Consider the following 20790-nt stretch of genomic DNA (forward strand, 5'->3'; position numbering starts at 1 on the left):
GAGAATCTGATTGACTTAGCCTAATCTGTGTAGGGTTTGGCTAATATTAGGTGCTGCCACTGGTTCAATCAGCCTCTGAAGGAAGACTGAAGCAGGAAGGGTCAGAAAGTAAATTACTGTGGTTATGGTCAAGAAGGATATGCAAGAAGGAAAGGTGCATTGTAGCAGAGGAGCTGACTGACATGTCTAGAATACAGATGTGTTGTGTGTGCGTGCGCGCACGCGCAGTGCCTCATGGGTAATTCTCTATGCTGTTTCTCATTGGTGGTGAGCAGTTGTGCACAGCTTCCTATGTGCTTACTGGACAGTTTGTGGTAGGAGCTGAGGAACGGCCAGAGGTCATTCCAGGTGCTTGAGTGGCCATCAGTGGACAAAAACAGACAGACATCTCTGCCTTGATTTAGCTCACATTTCGACAAGGAAATATAGGTAACAAGTATATCAATAAGTTCTATAATATTTAGATGGTGATAAGTACCACGAAAAAGAAATAAAAAGCAGATAAAGGGGGATCAGAAATTTTTTGCAGGGGGCAGTTTGCACTTTTAAATAATATTTGATAAATCTCCTTGAGGGGGTAGCAAAAAAACTTGAGAAAAAACTTGAAGAGGTTAGGGAGTTTGGCATATGGATCTCTGGGCGAAGAAAATTTTAGGCAGAGGGAACATCTGGAATTAATAACCTAAAGTGGACCCCTACCTGCCACAGGCATGTTCGAGAAGCAGCAAGATCAGTGTGGCTAGAGTAGAGGAAGCAAAAGGAAGAGCGAAGGAGAGAAGAGGTCAGAGTTCTCGGGAGGAGGGCATAGCCATAGGGACCTTGCAGACCATGGCAAGCACTTTGATTGATTCAGAATCCGAGTGAAACGAGGAGTCTTGCTGAGCGCTGAGCTGAGGAGTGACATAATCTGACATGACATATTTTAAAAGTATATGGCTGCTATGTTAAGAATACTGGGGGATGAGAAAGGCAATGGCACAGGCAGGGGTTGCAGCCAGGAAGCTAGCTATTGCGATAATCCAATTTAGAGATGATGGAGGCTCAGTACAGGTTGGTTGCAGCCAAAATAGCGAGACGTGGTGGGATACTGGATATAATTTGAGAATGAACAGGGTTTTCTCACAGATTGGATGTGAGGAGTGAGAAAAAGAGAAAAATCAGAAACAAATTCTAGAGTTGTGGCCTGAGCAACAAGAAGGAAGGGGTTGCCATCAACTAAGAAGAAGCCTGAGCGTGGAGCAAATTTTGGGAAGAATATTCGTTTCATTTTGGACATGTTGGGTTTGAAATGTTTATTAAGTGTATAAGTTGAGATGTTCAGAAGGTAGTTGAATGTACTAGTTTAGAGTTCTGGAGAGAGGTCTAATCTGGAGAAATAAATTTGGAAGTCTGGATGAAATTACCAAGGGAGTGAATGGAGATAAACAAAAAATAGAGAACTTGGAAAACACTCGACAGGTTTGGGGAAAGTAGATTATTTCACGATATTATTTAGAAAATTCCTCTTTGACAATACAATATAAAACAGCTATGTAAAATATCTTCATCAAATTCAAAATTCTGACTTCACAGTGCCACAGGCTCAGGAGAGGTCATTTTAGGTCTTTGGGCAAAAACTAAAACCAAACCAAACCCAAATCCATCCAGACAATTGGACATGCTTTTCTAATGATTAACCCAATTCTCCAATAGAGTATCTATAGGTGGCATAGGTCGAAATAATACTACAGAAGATTTACAAGTAAATTTTAGGTATTTTCAGCATAGAAGTTCTTCTAAATGTGTTCCTAAGATTTTGTAAATAAAAGATGAGTCAATTTCATTATACAAATCAGAGAATTCTATTATTTCAAACTCTTAAAAATTCTTTGATTATATGAAAACTAAGTTTAAGATTTTTTAACTTCTAAATTTCCTTAGTTACATGAAATTTATTATTTTATCCTTCCTTATATGACATATTCTCCAAAACTTATATCTTTTACAACTGGTATAATCAATACAGTTCTGCTTTGTATACCTTTAAAATCCAAAGTCACATCTGATCCAATTTGGAGTCTCTAAAAGAGACAGCTCTTTAAATAAGGCAATGACCAAATGCTAATCTTAGCAGAGTATCTTGTAAAGATTATAGAACATGGTTATAAAGACAGACCTCAAATTATGATGGTTTGACATAACTTTTTGACTTTAGAATGGTGCAAAAGTAATACGCATTCAGTAGCAACAGTACATAAAGTTTTGAATTTTGATCTTTGAAAGCGATAAGTCATACCATACCCTCTTGTGATTCTGGGCAGTGACAGTGAGCGGCAGCTCCCAGTCAGACATACAATCATGAGGGTAAACAACCTAGACTCGACAGTGAGTGTGCACTGTGTTGCCAGCATTTTTTTGGATATTGTGTTTTGTATTTCCAGATTCCGTCATGTCTACAAAACATCTATCTGTGTCTTCTGTTTCTGGTGAGAAGAGGCAGGCAATTACTGTACACTGGGAATGCTCCCTTCTCCCCATTTGATCTGAGTTGGAAACTTATTAGTGGATACCTATCACACTAGTATTCCAGGTCTACAATGCAATGCTAAGCAATGGTCACCTGAGTCGGTGCTTTCTTAAATTGAAAAACTATATATATCAAGTAGGCATACAGTCAAGAGATAATAGGAAAGCTTTGTCTGTTATCCAACAGATCCACAGCCAAATGAAACACTAATTCGTAAACAACATGGACAATAAACACTTTGCTAGAGAAAGTCAAAATCATATCAGGCTCAGAAGTGTAAAAATCAGACTCTGAGTCTCCTATAAATTCCACTGAAGCTATGTAACACCAAAAAGATCTCTTAATATATCGGGGCTTCATTTTCCTCATCTGCAAAATGGGATGAATGCACAAAACTTGCCCCAGGTAAGCGTTGTGAGAGCCAACTGAGTAATGTAGTGAAAGGTGTTGAAACTGTAAAGTTCTGTACACATGTTAATTATGTAACCAATGTTAAAACAGCGTCACCTGCATGATTATATGGTCTCAGTCATTTTGACCAATTTAAGGTTGCTTAGAAAGGTCGGCTTTTTAGAAATTGGAAATAAAACTCAGAGATTATGCTACTGATGCCAGGAGTCCAGGCGAGTGCTGACATCAGTAGGTTGTACACTTTAGTCCAGGAAGGTCATTTGTTGTTCTACTGTTTTTCACGAGTGGTCAAAGGTGACCCTAAACGATTCCAGCTTCTGGAAAGTTTATCTCTTCTGTACCAACACTGTCCTTTCCACCACCCCCCCCCCCCCACCCCGGTGTCTTTAGTCCCCTAAAGGGGGACTATATCTCTTCTGCTCCGAAACCCCTCCAGTTCCTGGAGGGGAAGGTGTTGTGACGTCCTTCCCCGGTGTATAGGACACGTCTTTCCGCCCCCGTTCCGCTGTCCCACTGTCCCCGGCCCCCAGAGACACGGCCGGCGGTCCCCGCGGCAGCCCCGACCGTGGCCGTGGGCGCGGGGTAGCGGCGCGCCACAGCGCAGGCTCCGCCACCGGAGCAGGCGCGTCAGCCGAGCTCGGCGGTGGCGCGGGCGGTGGGGACGCAGCTGCCCCCGCTCTGCGCCCGCCGCACCCCCACAGCCACCGCCGTCTGGGCCCCGAGCCGCCTCGTCCTGGCCTGGCGGCGACGGGCGGCGGCGGGCGGCGGCGCCTGGGGTACGTGTCCGGGGTTCCACTGAGGAGGGGAGGGCTGGGGAGGATGGGGGTGGGTGGCGGGGACCGGAATAAATGCCTCTGAGGAGAGACTGGGTCGAGCCTGGGGTGGCGGAGTAACGAGGAGCACTGCGGCGTGCAGGGGGAGGAGGCGAGCGCTGCCCTGCGCGAGTACTGGGGCGCCGGGCGCCCGGCAGCTGCAGCCGGGTCACCGATGCGGTGGCGTCCGCGGACACACTCGGGATGGAGGGATGGAGAGGCCCGGGATACTTAGAGAGCGCGAGATTGGCGGGGAGGGCTCCTGGCGTTGTTTGTTTGTGAAGATCCTTCAGTCATTGCAGCTGTCCTCCTGGAAAGGTTGGGGGTGAAGACAGGGCATAGTGTTGAATTTCTATATGGCCTCTACAAACCGTCAGGATGGCCCTTCTGTTTTCTTGGAGAAGGACGTGAAGGTGGGAGAAGTTCCTGCTGCTGTGGGCAAAGGTATCTGGAAGCAGATGCCACCGTAGGATGGGGGAAGGCAGCGTCCAGTGCTGTAAATTGACAGAGAAGAGCCTTCTGTCGTTGCTCTTGGCCTGATAAGCACCCTCTGTTGTCTTCATTATAAAGGACTCAGCTTGCTTTAGGGTGTGTGAAACATAAAATGTGAGAAAATAATTCCTGGAAAAAAGGGAGATGAAAAACATGACATAGGAAAAGCAAATTTATAAGGGTGAGATGGGAATTAAGTTAATGTCGAGGGCTGTGACAACTCTCTCCCGCTGCAGAAAACAACGGAGAAACAATTTGTGGTTTGGAACTGAAGGACACAGAAGAGGTTTAAATATTCTGGTGTTAGTAGGGGCTTAATTTTTTTTTTTTTTTAATGCATCAGATTCTGGCAAGAATATAATTCTCATTTGAGCATGGAAAATGTTATTAAAATATGGCTAAGAAGATTATTTGGAAAAGTCTGACCATACTTAATATTTTATATAATGTTACCTAGAATTTCTGGAGTTAGAAATCACGTGTTTTTTTTTTTTTTTTAATAATAATCATTGGTATCATGCAGGTTGGAAAGCCAAAAAGCGAATGTAAATCAATATATGCCCTTTTAAGAGTAAAAGGTAGCTTCCAATGTTAGCGTGTGTAAATAAAAACAATGAATTTAGACTGTGAAACTCTATGATATTAATTAATTTCTTTTATCTCTATCAGTTCTTTAATACTTAGAATTATCTTCTCTTTAAAATGGTTTGTACTGTTTATGAAAAATCATACATGTAAAATTCAAACAGTATAGGAAATAATAAAGGAAGCAAAAATGAATTCAAACGTATGAGCATGAGATAACCATTTCAACACTGTGTTAAATATCCTTCAAGATACTGTTCTAAACATAGATTTATATACTGTGCAATTCAATGTCAATGTATAATACTATATATTTATAGAATCAGAAATATTACACAGTTATCTTTTATACCACATTGGGGTCTTATTTTCTACCATTATCATTTAAACTAATAATTTACTGCTAAATCATCGCAAAGTATATAATGACATAGGATTGAACAATGAGGATCTGAAGTACAAATATCCTATTGAGTAGTAATGTAGTGTCATAAAGTATCATGTAGTTAATTATTTGCTTAAAAAATGTAATTGTTTTCTTATTCTTTCTTGTAGATCCATCTCCTGAAATTTAACTTTTCAAGATGAAGTTTTTATTGGCAATTGCCTTTTTTATTTTAATTTCCTTGTGGGTTGAAGAAGCCTATTCTAAAGAGAAGTCTTCAAAGAAGGGGAAGGGGAAAAAGAAGCAGTATCTATGCCCATCGTATGTTCTGCATGTCTTATATTCTTATATGGAGAAATATTATTGCATTTTTTTTAAATCAAAGTAAGGTGATTTATTGAAATAGATATCAGCAGAACTTTTCATATCAGAATATGTGCCCATTTGTTTCATAGGTAGAAAATGATAAGCTGTAGAGAGGTTTAGAACTTGAATGCTAATTTCCAGTGTTAAAGGTAGTTTTACAAAGTTTTGTTTATGCCCTGGGCTTATACATTTTTATATATCTTTTATCAAAGTGGAAAAAGTTACTATTTCTTTCTTATCCTAAATGTGCAACTTTAACTGGATACTGAGATTCCTTCCATGCTTTGACCAAATACAAGTTCAAAAGTTGATTTAAAAAATACTCCTGAAATGAATATTCATTTAAAACTTCAGCTGAACTCTGATTTTAAAGTCTATTTAGTTTATATTGATGCGTGGCACAAGAAAATTCACTTGGTGGATCACTTTTCTATTTTAATATTTTTTGTTGTTGTTGTTAAAGGACTTTTTAAATTAGGAACTTAGGCTATTTCTCAAACAATAGGTCATTAAATTTGAAGTTACACGTAAAAGCAAAACCTAAATCCTAATCACCTACTCCTTCCTACAAAAAAACCCCAGACTTTTGTGTTTTTTACTCTTTTTAAGGAATAGGAAAATATTATTACTAAATAACAGCAAATAATATCCAGTAGTTAGAGCAGTTGAACAGTATATACATAAAGAACTTTGACAAAATATAATGTGCTTTTAGGTAATTAATACATACAGTGATCTGGAATAAAAATTAAATTTGCTGTTACAGATTATTTTTAAGGGCCATGTTGATCACAGGTAATATTATCATTTGAATGTGGATTATTATAGTTTTATAGATGTTCTGTAAGAGATATTAAGATACATCTTCGGAAGTATATTTCATAAAGAAGGGATATTAGGTTTGGTATTTTGGAATGGATATATGTATGGATATATGAGACTAAAAGTCTGGAGACAGTATTATAATCCACATAAAGCCTAGCATTAAATGAGGCTCCCTATTAAGAATTACCTCCTGATTTTCAGCTTTAATAGTCCTGTTTATTCCAGTGCTACACAGTTTGATGTCTGGACCAGATTTCTGGGTATGTGATGGAACAGCTCTGAGTTATATTCATGTGTCCCTCCACAGACATCCGCCCAATTGGGTACAAAGTGTCTTGTGGGGGAAGGTTCCAGAGTGACCATCATCTGCAACTATAACTATTTTTCACTGCTGCAGTTTTTTGCCACAACCAGGAGATTAGCATTTTAGGGAACTGGAGATTGTTGGCTTTAGTCTTCCCAAGTAAGAGGACACATTCTCATGTTTTAGGTGTTCTTTACCATTAATCTTTTATCTGATAAATGTTGACATATTTTACACAAATTGTAGTGTATATTTTGTACTCATGGTGATTCTGTGATTGGTGTCAAGTCATCTTTGGAGAGGCAAATTTCTCTATTAGAGGAAACTGATAGGGCTCATGTCTTCTTCCCCCCATTAAATATTATGAATCAAAGAGTTCTGAAGATAGTATCGGCAAGCCTTATAACTGCCATATGTTGTACAAGAGGCTTTTTTAGAGGACATTCTATCCCTTTTCAGAACTGCGCTATTAAAATTGTGTTATATATAAACCAATGGTATGTACTTACCGTGTCTATAGTTATATAAGACAGATATTTTAAGTTAAATCTCGTAGATAAAGAGTGAAACAATAAAGGTTTTCTTTTGATAAATATGGAAATCTTCAAGTGGAAAACCCAACATATACCTACCTGGTAAGCCTTATCACAGTATTTTAGATATGCTGAGCAATTAATTGAAATTTTATCTTTGAAATGTTCTACCATCATATAAAATTTTATTTATTTATTTTTTTAAATTATGAGACTAGATAAACCTTTACTAATAGTTGCCATTGGTGATGCTGTCAAAAATTGGACTTACTAAAAAGTAGATGTACCTTGGAGAATTAGATTTGTATTTTGGAGGGGTTTGAACATTTATTAAGAACTTTGATTTTAGTATCACTGAATTGTGAACTCAGAAAACTAGAGTTTTCTCTGGCTAGGATTGGAACCATTATATTAAATTTCTTTGAACATCCAGATTAAAATCTCAGCTTTAATTATGTGCTATGAAAGGACATGCAAAGTATTTGTATCTCAGAGGATGATAGTTTGCCCATTTTGTGTACTTCGATTAAGTATAAAACCTAAGAGAAAAATTTAAGGTTACTAAACTCAGAAATTAGGTACAGACTATCATAATACTCTTCAATATGGTGAAATCCTTGCCCAGGGACAATTTGATTTATTTAAAAAAAGTTTTAAGTAGTTGATCAAACAATTGTGTTATGTAGACATATGCATTCATGTGTCATATAAGTGTAGCAAACATGAGTGAAAATGTCCCCATTTTTCTGGTATGACAATATTTTCGCCCAAAGACTGTACGTAAAGGAAATGAATGTTTTAAAATATGGAAGAAATAGAGAACGTGGAGTCCTTAATATTCTAGGGTATAATTTTGATGTTGAGCTTGAATTATATCATAAACTTTTCCTGGTCTTTACTATATTTAAAAAAAATTGTTTTGAGATGCTATAAAATCATAAATATATACTATTATTCTTTGTTCTTTGATGTGTAAATGAAACAGCAGTATAACACTGACAAACTACCTAATACATTTGCTTTCTAATTTTTATTATAAATTATATAAAAATTTTAATATATATTAATAAATAAGAAATAAACTTTAAATTAGAAAAAATATTAGATTAAGTACTTGGGTACAGCTTTCTAATTTACAGCTTGAATTGACATTGACCCTAATCTATTGGTCTTTCCTCTGATTTTCTATACCTTCTGTCTGAGTGATTTTGTCCAAATCTATGGCTGTAACTACCATCTAGTCACTGTTAACTCCTAAGTCTCTATGTCCAGCCATAGTACACATTCAACATTTCTACCTGGCCATCTTATCTTGACCTCAAAGTCTGCTTAAAATGGGAAAACCTGAGTTCAAAAATCCTCCCTGCCACTCCCAATACGGTGTTTCATTTCACAGCAAATTGTAGCATCATGACCTTTCCCATCCAAATCCTGGAGATCATCTTAAACTTCCTCTTTCTACCTTACTGTCTCAAATTCAGAAATGTGGTCTTAATATTAAAACTAGATGGGTTAACAACTGTATAATTAGTGGAATGTCTTCAACCCAGATGATGTTTCCTGGTAAATTTTGGACTTATCAGCTTCAACATTTTATCAATGACTGCAGACCATACATATGGAAACACTCATCTAAACTGAAGATAATATTTATACTCATGGATTCAGAAATGAAATTTCTGAATCATAGAGTATAAGTATATTGAACTTTAGAAGGCAAGGGCAGTTTTCCAATTCTATTTCCATCACCTGTGCGTGAGTTCCAGTTGCTTTTACATCCTTATCAAAACTTGATATTATCAGCGGTCATTTTAATTTTAGCCATCTGGTATGGGTATAAAATATGACATTATAATTTTAATTTTAACTTTCTTGATTAATGTTGCTGAACACCTTTTTATATGTATATTGAACTTTTAGTTATTCACTTTCATAGGTGCCTTTTCAAATTTGCTCACTTTAAAAAAAACTTGTTCGGTTTCTTCTTATTGATATGTAGACGTTCCTTACATATTCTAAATAGAATTCTTTGTCAGGTATATTACTACGAATCTCTTCACCAATCTTTTGTCATGCATTTTTTACTTTCTTAAGTGTCTTCTGATGAACTACTTACTTTTAATGAAGTCTGATTTATTAATCTTTTAAAATGCGTTTGTGTTTTATTTCAGAAATCTTTCTCTACTCCAAAGTCATGAAGATAGTTTATTATTTTCTCTAGAATCTTTATTGTTTTATGTTTCACACTGAGTTCTGTAATCCACTTCAATTTGTTTTTAGTGCATGATGTGGGATAGGGTCAAGACTTAAAATAGGCACTTAATGCAGCACATTTATTGAAAAGGCCATACTTTCTAAACTGCAGCTGTACCATTGAGTCTCTTACTGCTCACCTGTGCCAGTCATGCACTTTCTTATTACTGTAGTGGAATCCTTCCATGTCCTCTAGCTTTGTTCTTCTTCAGTATTACCTTGGCTATTTTAGGTCCTTTGTCTCTCTATATGAATTTTAGAATCAGCTTCTCTATTTTCAAACATATGGAGACAAAATGCTGGGATTTTCATTGATGTAGTATTGTTAATCTAAAAATAAAAAGCCAAAACAAGAGGCACCACCGTTTATTTGAGATCACAGAATTGTAATTTGAGGGCACAGATTTAAGCAGAAACCAAAATTGCATTCTGATTACAGAATGAAGACAAAGGCTTTTTATGTGAAAAGGAAGGAAAATGGTTACATGAATAGAGGAAAGGAATTTCTGTTATTGTCAACAAACTGAGTTATTCTTTAGCTGCCCCATAATTAACAGTTCTTTCAGGCAGGATGTCTGCTTTCCTGTTAGTTTTACAGATGACGGTTTGTAAGACAGTGTTGCTTTCGCTCAGTCCAGAGGTTGTTTTGCCCAATTCAGACATTCCAAGTATTCAAGAAGCAAGACTTGTAAGCAGTTTCTCCGGAATGGCTGCTCTGGCTCTATTTTAAAATGGCTTCACCTATGTCAGCTTTTTCTAGTTCAGCCTCAATTTTGTTTCTAATTCTAAGATTAAATAAAATAGTAAACAAGAAACCACACATGAGAAAAAGGGGAAAGCAAGCAAACTAATTAAATTAGAAATGAAGATATTTACCATGACATTGGAATAACCGTTACCTTTTTATAAATGTGACTAGACCTGGGATAATGGTTATTGGGAACCATATCAAAACAAACCATAGCACTGAATAGTATTCTTTAAGGAATGGGAAATGGGGACTTTTTGATACCTATTCTGTAGCCAACACTCATGAATCAGGGGTCGAGTTTCATAGAGCAGGTGTTATTGTATGTTTTGTTTGCCGGTATTTTCCCAGGGCCTAGGAAATGCCTGGCTGTGGTAGGCACACACTAAATATTAGTTGAATGACTCACTAAATATTTGTTGAATGACTTACTAAGTATTTGTGGAATACTATAAGTGTAGTATATTCACAATATGTACTTCTATCTAAGTATGAGTTTTGTGAGGGAAAAGTAGTTTTAACTCTTAAAAATTTACATTCAAGGAACATCCCCCCCCAAAAAAAATGTTAACAAAATATGGGTGATTGATGACATTAATCATGTCATTAATCATTTGTAACAATGCTGGATATGGTATCATAATACCTTTAAAAATAAATTTCAAAATCAGTCACATTAATGTATATTTGATTACCTTTAAGGTTCTGAACTGTTTTAAAATACAGTGCAGTATATTTCATTATTTTATCTTCCAGATGCTCATGTAAGTATTCTTACATTATGGCAGATAAAGAAAATTGTTCTGAATTGTTGGCTTGAAGCTTTCAAAGAGGACACTAAATCCGTCTGACTCAGTTTTCCGCTACCGGGCATACGATCCTGCCCATATTGCCTCTCCCTCTATTCCCTTCCCTCCTTATGGCGAAAGAATCCTCTCATCTAAGGAAAATTTTTTTCACCCATCATTTAGAACTCACTGACTCCTATTTGGGGGGGGATTAACTTTTTCAGATTTTCCCACTCAACTTGAGTTTTGTATTACAGACTAATGCATAGGAAAATGCAACGTGTCTCTGAAACACATCTATCTTGAGTCACTCTTTCTCTTTTACTAGAAGCCATATACTCAGACTTTTATTTTCTTGTGAGGGGGGAAGTGGAAAAAGTAGATTTATTAATTTTCAAAGTTGAAGTATTTAGGAGCTGTATCAAATGACATTTAGTCCCACTGGCGTTTACTTTTTATCTCTCCATGTGCCAGATTCTCCTTAGAAGAAAGCCAAGAAATTAAATTTTATTTCCAAACAATAGTTATGCAAATAGTTCAAGGAATCAGCCATTTGGTTCAGCCAAAAAAAAAGGCAAACTAATTCAACTGTTTTTCATTTTAGGGGGTTGTAACTAGAAGTCATTTTAAAATTATTGTGGTGTAGACACTTAACATGAGATCTACCCTTTTAACAGATTTTTTTAGTGTGCAATACAGTACTGTTATTTGTAGGCACAATATTGTATAACTGATCTCTAGAATTACTCACCTTCTATAACTGAAAATTTACCTGTTGATTAGCAACTCCCCATTTCCCCCTCACCCCAGGCAATTACCATTGTGTTCTTTGCTTCTATGAGTTTGACTATTGTAGATGCTTCATATAAATAAGATCATGCAGTATTTGTGCAACTGTGACTGACTTACTACACTTAGCATAATGCCCTCAAGGTTCATCCGTGTTGTTGCATATAGTAGGATTTCCTTTTTTAAGGGTGAATACTATTTCATTGTATGTGTATACCATATATATATTTTTAAAAATATATATCATATATTTTTTAAAAAATATCATATATTTTATAAAAATCCATTCTTCTGTCGATGGACATTTAGGTTGTTTCTACATGTGGCTATTGTGAATACAATGACAATGGTGTGCAGATACAGGGAGGAAATGTAGTTTATGGCCCAGATGCTGTGCATTAAAGGGGCGAGCTTGGAGCTGTGGTGAGCTTCACCTGTCCCAACTGCTGCTTGATTCTCTGTTGTCCCCAGGGGACAGGCATATACTGGTCCCTGTCATTGCTCCAAAACAAGCGAGATAGAAGCTGGTCCTTAGGGTAGCATCTAGAAAAGCTGGGGTGTAGATGTGAGATCAATACTCTTTCCCTCCTCAGGAAGAAGCTGGGAGTTGAAGGTTCCCTCTAGGTGGAAGCCTTCTGTGCTGTCTGGCAGTAGGGATTATGGAGAGAGGGTGTCTCTACTTTCCCTATTAGTTTCATTGCAGCTAGTTAGGTATAGAAGCCTCTCAAGTAGTTTCTGGATTTCTGACAAAGGTAATTGATCTGTGCATTGCTGTTGAGTCAGTTTGTCCGTGGGGGAAAGGAAGGTCCAGAGCTTCCTATTTTATCTTGCTGAAGTCACTCCTAGTCAAACTTTTCAATAGATGGACTCCCTCATTCCATTTCCTTTACTCCTACTCACTATTTGATCTGCTCCAATCTGGCTTCTGTCTCTTTCTCAGCTGAAGAAACCCCTCACCCTTTTGCTAAATCCCGCAGAGAGTTTTCAGTCCTTATCTGAACCTCTCTCCCTGACATTTGGTCTTCTTAATTAACCCTTCCATAAAATATTATTTTTCCTTGAGTTCTGTTGACACTACACACTTCTGGATTTCCTCCTCCCCCTCGGGCAGTTTATTCTTTGCCTTAATTGTTGTCTTAGTTTCCTTCATCTGTTCATAAAATCTTGGAGTGCCTCATGTTTCAATTCTATGTCCTCCCTCACTGTAAACTCTCTTTTTTTTTTTATAAGTGACTCATCTGACTGTTAGAATCATCTGAACTTTTCAAATCCTGATGCTGGGCCTCATCCCAAACTAATTAAATCTGGAGGTGGAGGTGGGGCTAGGCATCGGTAGTTTGCAGAGTTTCTTACACGAATTCAATGTATGGCCAAAGCTGAGACTCAATAGATAAATTCATCTGAACCCACAGTTTTAAATGCCACTTTAATATGAAAATAATCGAAAATAGTGTTTGATTCTTAAATGCGTAACAAGCATATGGCACCATGCATGGCATATAATAAATGCTCAAGAACTTGGTTAAATGAATTCAAAAATGACTAAAGCAAAAGAAAAATGTAGCATGTTGACAGTTGCATGATGGTTAAGCTTTTGTTCTTTAAGGAATCTTATTATTTAGTTGATCTTATAGCCTGAATTTTCTCAGAAAAAGACCCTGAGACAATTTACATGCAGAGAGCAATCACTTTTGGAACAACACCTCTTGTGGGTGAGGAAACCGAGTTCAAACACAGGAACAATGCAGCTGCACCTGACACATCAGTTAATGCCACTGGGAGCCTGAAGCTGGGATGGCCTCTCAGAGTTGTCTCCAATAGTAAAAAGAAACTCCGATCCTTTTGTATCCCCATATCAAAGTCTTTGGATGTGAATTGCCTCCAGGGCAAGACACCTTCCCTCACCTGAAGACTGTTCCAGAAGGGACTCCACTCAGAACCCTATGCAGCCAACATTCCTGGCAGCAGCCTCAGTTCTCAAGGGGCCATTTGGGAAATGCAGCACCATAGTAGCTACTACAGGTAGAGCTGGGTTATCGCCTGGATGGGATTTTAGAAATCACCCCCACTTAAACCTTTGATTAAAAGGTGAGGAGACTGAGGCTGAGAGAGGGTAAGTGATTTGCCCCATATCATACGAGAATTTTTTAGCCTGTCTGGAGTTAGAACACCAGTCTCTTGACTGTCAGACAAGTGTTTCTTCCATTATACCCACACTTAACTCAGCTTTATTATGTGAGTATGGGTTTATCTTATTGCCATTTCTATTAAGCCAGAGGAGAAACATTTTATATTTATGCCATGCATGGAATATTGAGGAAGGATAAGTACTTTTCAAGCTGTAGTTAGTAGCAGACTTAGGAGAGTTACTGTGGATTTTTATTTGCTAGGCCAGGATATAATACTATTTTTGTATAGTATGAAAAGTAATTGCATGATAAACTTTTTATTTGGGTTCGGACTTTAGTTAAACTCCCTGTGTCATGAGGTTTGTATCAAATTAACAAACTAATGAGAAGTAGTGAGAATGTATAGTGCTTTGCACTGTTTGAGAAACATACCATATAAGTAGAAGATACTCATAGAATTCATAGTACTAGTGATCTCACATGTGATACGAAGTTTAAAAAGACCGTAGCCTTTGATGAGATTTGGAAATCGCTAGTATCTGAAATCCAGCACCTCTCCGAATAGATGTTTCTATTTTGTGAAAAACATTTTTCTTTGAGCCACAGATGATGTAATTGCATAATTGAAGTTAAACAAGATTTCAAAATGTTTCTACAGGATCCAAAAGTTCCTTAAGCCCAACTAGGGGGGAATAAATAAAATGAATTTTGTGGAACACTGTTCTTAATTATGATTCTTGGCCTATAATAACATAACAGACTTTGCCACACACATAGACATGTACCCATAAACACATTCTTTTCTAATAAATATAAACTAATTAAATTCAACTAATGTAAAAGGTTTCACTCACTGCTTGTATTCACAAACCTTCTGTTCACAGTTTAATCCGTAAAAATAGAATGGGAGATAAATACAGAAGCTGTCAAGAGAGGTAATAATAAATTATACTACAGTTAAGAAAATACAAAACAAAAATATTCTATAGAAACCCCTCGATTATCTGGATTCATAAATAACTACTGACTTAGTTTGTTACCTGAATATATAAAAGTGTATGTTTTAGTATGCATATTTATCTGATTATCTAGAAGAGTATTTTCACTGCCCTAAAAATCTGTGCTCTGCCTATTTCCCCTTTTCCCTCAACCCCTGGCAACTACTGATCTTTTTACTATCTCTATAGCTTAGCTTTTTCAAGATTGTCATATACTTGGGATCAAACAGTTAGCCATGTCTTTTCATGGCTTGATAGCTCATTCCTTTTTTTCACACTGAATAATAGTCCATTGTCTGAATGTACCAGAGTTTATCTATTCATCTACTGAAGGACATCTTGGTTACTTCCAGGTTTCGGCAATTATGAATAAAGCTGTTATAAACATTGTTTGCAGGTTTTTTGTGTGAATATTGTTTTTATCTCTTTTGGATATTACCAAGGAGCAAGATTGCTGGATCAGATAGGAAGAGTATTTTTAATTTTTATTTTTAAAAAAGACCAAAGGTCTTTCAAAGTGGTTGTACCATTTTGCATTCTCACTAACAATAAATGAGAGGTCCTGTTGTTCCACATCCTCATTTGTATTTGGTGTTGTCAGTGTTCTGGATTTTCATCATTCTACAAGGTGTGTAGTAGTATCTCATTGTTTTAATTTGCACTGATGACCTATAACTTAGAGCGTCTTTTCATATGCTTATTTGCCATCTGTATATCTTCTTTGGCGAGGGATCTGTTAAGGTCTGTGGCCCTCTGCTCCTTTTTCTTCTTAAGTACACTTTTTATTTTAGAACAACTTTAGATTTATAGAAAAAATTGTTCAAATACTACAGAGCTCACAAATACCCTGCATTTAGTTTCCCCTATTACTAACATCTTACTTTAGTATGGTATAGTTTTTACAATTAAAGAACAAGTGCTGGATACACTGTTATTAACTAAAGTCAGATTTCTTTAGTTTTTACCTAATGTCCTTTTGCTCTTCCAGAATCCTGTTCTGGATATTACATTACATCTAATCTTAGGCTCCTCTTGGCTTTGACAGTTTCTCAGACTTTTCTTGTTTTGTTTTTGTTTTCGTTTTTGTTTTTGTTTTAATGACCATGATAGTTTTGAGATGTACTATGCAGGTATTTTGTAAAATGTCACTCTGTTGGGATTCGTCCGATGTTTTTCTAATGATTAATTAGACTGGGGTTATGTGTTTTTAAGAGCCGTATATATATATATATGGACTCATAGATTTTATTTTATAGTTCAGAATATAACCCAATACTATATTTTATCACTCAAGTCATTCACATTTGGCCATTGGGAGCTCATTCAGTTGGCTTTTGTGTCCCTTTGCCATAATCTCATCACATTTTTCTTCTGAGCTTACTTTCTTTCACTACAAGATAACTGATTTTTTTTTTAATCTTCTTTTTCCACTCACTTTAGATGAGAAGACCAACATTTGTTTACATGAAGCTCAGCATTACAAACTTTGTATATTTTTCAGGGAAGAACATAGTTTAAATCAGATTCTCAGCAGTGTGTATAACCTGAAAAGAAGGTAAAGAATCATTGCCCTAGATTAAAGAGGGGAAATAATACAACCCACACATTTTACATACTTGACTCTTTTCTTGCTGTTTTCTGCTTGCTTCAGTTTATGTCCAGCTGAAAGCTTTGCAGCTCTCACACCCAGATTACTAATGCTGACACATGCCTTATCACATTCAGGTCTGAGAAGAACTTTGACCATTGTTGTAGCATTTATAACTATGGAAAACAAAACAATCCCTTTGGACTCAGATTCCTGTTTTGAGGGAGGAGATTAAGACAATATACTCATACACCCCAGTTTTGAAATGGAACTTAGCAATGCGATCACTAAAGGGTCATGTAAAATATGAACATTCTACAGTTAATAGAAAAATGAGCTTCCCCCTTTGGAAAGAAATTTCTGGATTTTCCTTTAGTGCTGGAAAACATGACATCATACAGCTATACAGCCCGCTACATTCCTTCCATAACTTTACATATCAGTAATGACATCAGTTCAAGTTTAGGCAAGTGAACAAAAGAGGATTGGTTGTAAAAAGGCTTTTGATATAAAACATTATTTTCTCTAGTCATTTGATCACATTGCCTAAGTAGAGTAAGTTATTTTCTTAAATTAATATCATATTTCCATGAAATAAATCCTGTTTTGTAATAATATCATAATTGTTGATAGATTTCTTGAAATAAAATGGCATAGTCGGATAGATAAAACACTGGATTGAGGTTCAGAATATGAAGGCTCTAATAACAAAACTAGCATTGTCTGACCTAGTTAAAATCATTTAACTCTTCTTGTTCCTGCTTATTTTGCGTATGTACTACTAGTTTCTTTCCAAATTATAAGGTTATATATAGTAAAATGCGGATATAGGAAAATGTGCTACCTGCAAATTTTTTCAGCTTTTTGAAAGAAAGAGGTATAGGCATCTCACTCTTAAGATGTTTTTCAATGTATAGAGATGATTTTAATGTAATTTTAGTATTGACCAAGTGAAAAAATATGATTTCTCTATTTTTTAAGGTAGGAAAAATCCCTAAATTCATGCAGGCGAGTATAAATTACATGAAGTTTTACTTAAATTTTAAAACGTCTCTGAAATTCTAATACAGAGAAGGGCAAACTATTTATATCAAGTTACCTGCATCAGAAACATGAAAATAAGAATAAGAATAAAAGATAGGGAGCTATAGAATATATATATTTTTTAATTTCAAGAGATTTGTCAACCAACTTTTTTTTGTTGTTAACAACTAAGATTTGGGGGGTGGGGGACTGTGAAGAAAATATAAACATTTGGAGATAGCTAGAGGGAACAGTGACACTGATAAATTCTAAAAAGGACTAATGGTTTTTAAAAATTAGTAAGACTAGCAGAACTTAAGGTGTGATATACATTATTGTCCTAAAGCAATATAAAACAATATATGGGCAGATGGTAATAAGACGGTAGGTAATATTTCACTTCCATCATGGCAGGCTTATTATAAAACATTAAGTAGGAATAGGGATTATCAGGTTTCCTTCTACCACTTTAGATACATCTAGTAACCTTGCTGTGTCTTCATTTCCACATATACCACGTGCTCTATTGCTCCGTTTACTCACCTACTACCCATTCTTTTACCAGTCTGGCTTTTCTCTTTTACACGACCGAAAAACAGCTCTCTGTATGGCTTATATCTCTTCTGTAATCATGAAATGAAAGAATGTCAAGGACAGGATGGTTGGTTATCCGATATCTATTTCATACTAGATTATTATCTGAGCCAATCATGATTGTTTCTTCCTCCTGGCCAATCATTTGTTCAACAATGTCCAAAGCTGGGAAGCTTCTGAGGGGGGAAAAAATGTCCTTTCTCCTAAGAGGACACCACAGGAAGAAATGCTCTTCATCTGGAATTGATGTGTGGAGATGCCACCGCTATAGCACATGCAGGTATCTTGAGGCTGGTCTACTTAGAAAAGCTGGCAGATGGAAAGTGCTTGATGCTTGAACCAATGTGTATATAGTACTACACAAGCAGTATCAGCAATTACCAAATATAGAAGCTATAATTTTCTCAAGAATCATACTGTCTGCATCCAGTCTAATTGGTAATATACAAATAGATAGGAAAAGAAGCTACAAAATCATTGCTAACATGTATTCATTAGAGTAGGGTGTATTCATTGAGGCAAGATTTTAGAAAGCCAATCTTAAAGGAGAGGTTGGTTTTAGATTAGTACAATAAGGAGTGGAAGTTACAATATTTCAGGAAGGAAGATTTATTCTGAGCTAGTAAATGGAGGAAAGACAAAATTTGGTAGTGAGTTAGAATAGCTAGAAAATGAGTTTGATGCAGCTTATAGCTTATAGCTGGGTCTATTAAATAAACTGGGAACAGGCAGATTAACAGGAGAGAAGGGATGCAAATTTATTGTTTTAATATATGCATGGAGCACCAGAGCAAAAAAAAAAAAAGTGAATACACAAAAAAGTAGAGAAATTTAGGAGCTTATATATCATCTAATAGGAGGACGGGAGGAGGGACATAGGCCACTTAAGTTGGAATAAACGATTTTAGGAAAGATGAATGGGCCCTTAGAAAAACAAACAGGAAATATGATAGTTTATGACAAAGTCTGGGTGTGTTGTCCACTTGTAGTCTCCTCTCTTGTGATTAAAGTCAGTCTTTCTGAGCCGATGAAACTCATGGGAAGGAACCTATGACAACTGAGTTTCTTTTGGAAGATCTGTTTTTAAACAGAAAATGAGAGTTCAGAGAAAGCTTCTCCCTGCATTGGCTGTTTTTCAGATAGATGCCTTTTAGCTCAAAATAATTCTTATACCAAATAAGCATATTGTAGGGTGGCATATTCTGTCACCCTTCACAGCTATAAGAAAAATATCAGCCTGGAAATTTCTCTACTACAAAAACGTGTTGTCTTTATGTTGTCATTTCACTGCTTAGACGGAATGTACTTGTGAAAGATTTTATATCAAAAGGCACAATAATAGCGGTCCTTAATAAAATCAATAAAGTGTATTTTGTAGTTAATCGATTCTAATTTCTTCCCTTGAATGAGAAATCTGGTAGATGGCTTTTCATTCTAATTTTCATTCTAATATCCAACCTTCCCACATATGCTCGTTCTCTTTAGAGTTTTCTGTCTTCGATAGGGATGACAATTGGCTCTAAGGAGATTACAATTTCACCTACAATGAAATGGAAAATCTTATTACCAGTCCCCAACTCCCTGCAGTTGTGGTATTGGAGCTAATAAGCCCATGAAAAGCAATTTTAAAAATCTATATCATCTCCTGCAACTTTGGGAGGTTTAACTGATCGACATTCTTTTTTTTTTTTTCTTTAATGTTTTGGACTCTGTCTGATAAGGCTATATCAGTTCATAGTATTTTTAAAATTTCCTAAATTTCTTAATATCAGTTATATCTTATCTATAGTGGTTGTACCTTATCAGTAGGTTATATGATAATTAACTCAGAACAGAATTGCCAGATAGGTAAGAGTTAGAATTTCAAAACAAAGCCATGCCCAATACATCTAAATTTACTTCATATAAATTAATATCATTTATGAAATTGACACTTTTATCATATAAATACAGGATGGAATATGCTAGATGCTCCAAGTATAATTTTACTTTTCCTTGTGATTTTCATGGATTATTATTTTTTTTTGTATTGGAAAATGATTATATGATAAGATTTCATGGGTAGTAAAACAAACCCTAACAAACAATAAGCAACTACACATTTTCCACTTGGCTTCCAAGTGTGGTTATTTTTTAAGTGTTCTCAAACAACTACCATTTTAATCAAGACCTATTGTTCAAAGTTAATTGAAATAGAAAAATAGGGCAATTTTTCCCCTTTGTGATAGTTGACAGCCTTTCATATATGCATATGAAAGAGTTGTATTTTATAGCTGCATTTTTCTTGTTTAATTGACCTGATAATAGAAAAACATCTTTTACCAATTTCCATAGTCAACCTCAAGAATAAAAATAGCCAGTTATTTTATTAGTGGATGAGTTTATTCGGGAATAAGCAGAGAATTGCAATTTGGGACAAGCAGGAATGGTGAACCATAGGCAAAGTGGAAGAGTCAAAGGAAAGGTTGGCTTTACCGAGGTTTCAGGAGGAAATCGGGGAGGGTTGTTCATTGGAGAAGAAAATGATTTTGAGGGCGTGGTGGATTTTCATCAGCTGCAAGGGATGGGTAGTGCTGTTGCTGGGGACAGGAGGGATCCTTCTTCGTTTTCTTAAAAGCAGGAGATAAAATTCCTACATAACAAAAGTTCTCACTTTTTGAA

The 20790-nt window shown here is 36.2% G+C and overlaps 1 protein-coding gene across 2 annotated transcripts in view; it reads left to right on the top strand.

Moving 5' to 3' along the window:
• The first annotated feature begins 3535 nt into the window (after positions 1–3535).
• Positions 3536–20790, top strand: part of GLRB (glycine receptor beta) — a 48869-nt gene continuing 31614 nt past the window's right edge. The window contains exons 1-2 of one of the 2 annotated variants that reach the window (XM_016138673.2): positions 3536–3693; positions 5362–5512. In XM_016138673.2, coding sequence (XP_015994159.1) covers positions 5391–5512 — 122 coding nt within the window. In that variant the 5' untranslated portion in view covers positions 3536–3693; positions 5362–5390. Of the gene's footprint in view, positions 3694–3886; positions 4143–5361; positions 5513–20790 lie in introns of those variants that run through there. The other variant, XM_016138674.2, reaches the window with a different exon arrangement.

Source organism: Rousettus aegyptiacus, unplaced genomic scaffold (genome assembly GCF_014176215.1).
Source record: "Rousettus aegyptiacus isolate mRouAeg1 unplaced genomic scaffold, mRouAeg1.p scaffold_m13_p_16, whole genome shotgun sequence".
NCBI lineage: Eukaryota > Metazoa > Chordata > Mammalia > Chiroptera > Pteropodidae > Rousettus > Rousettus aegyptiacus.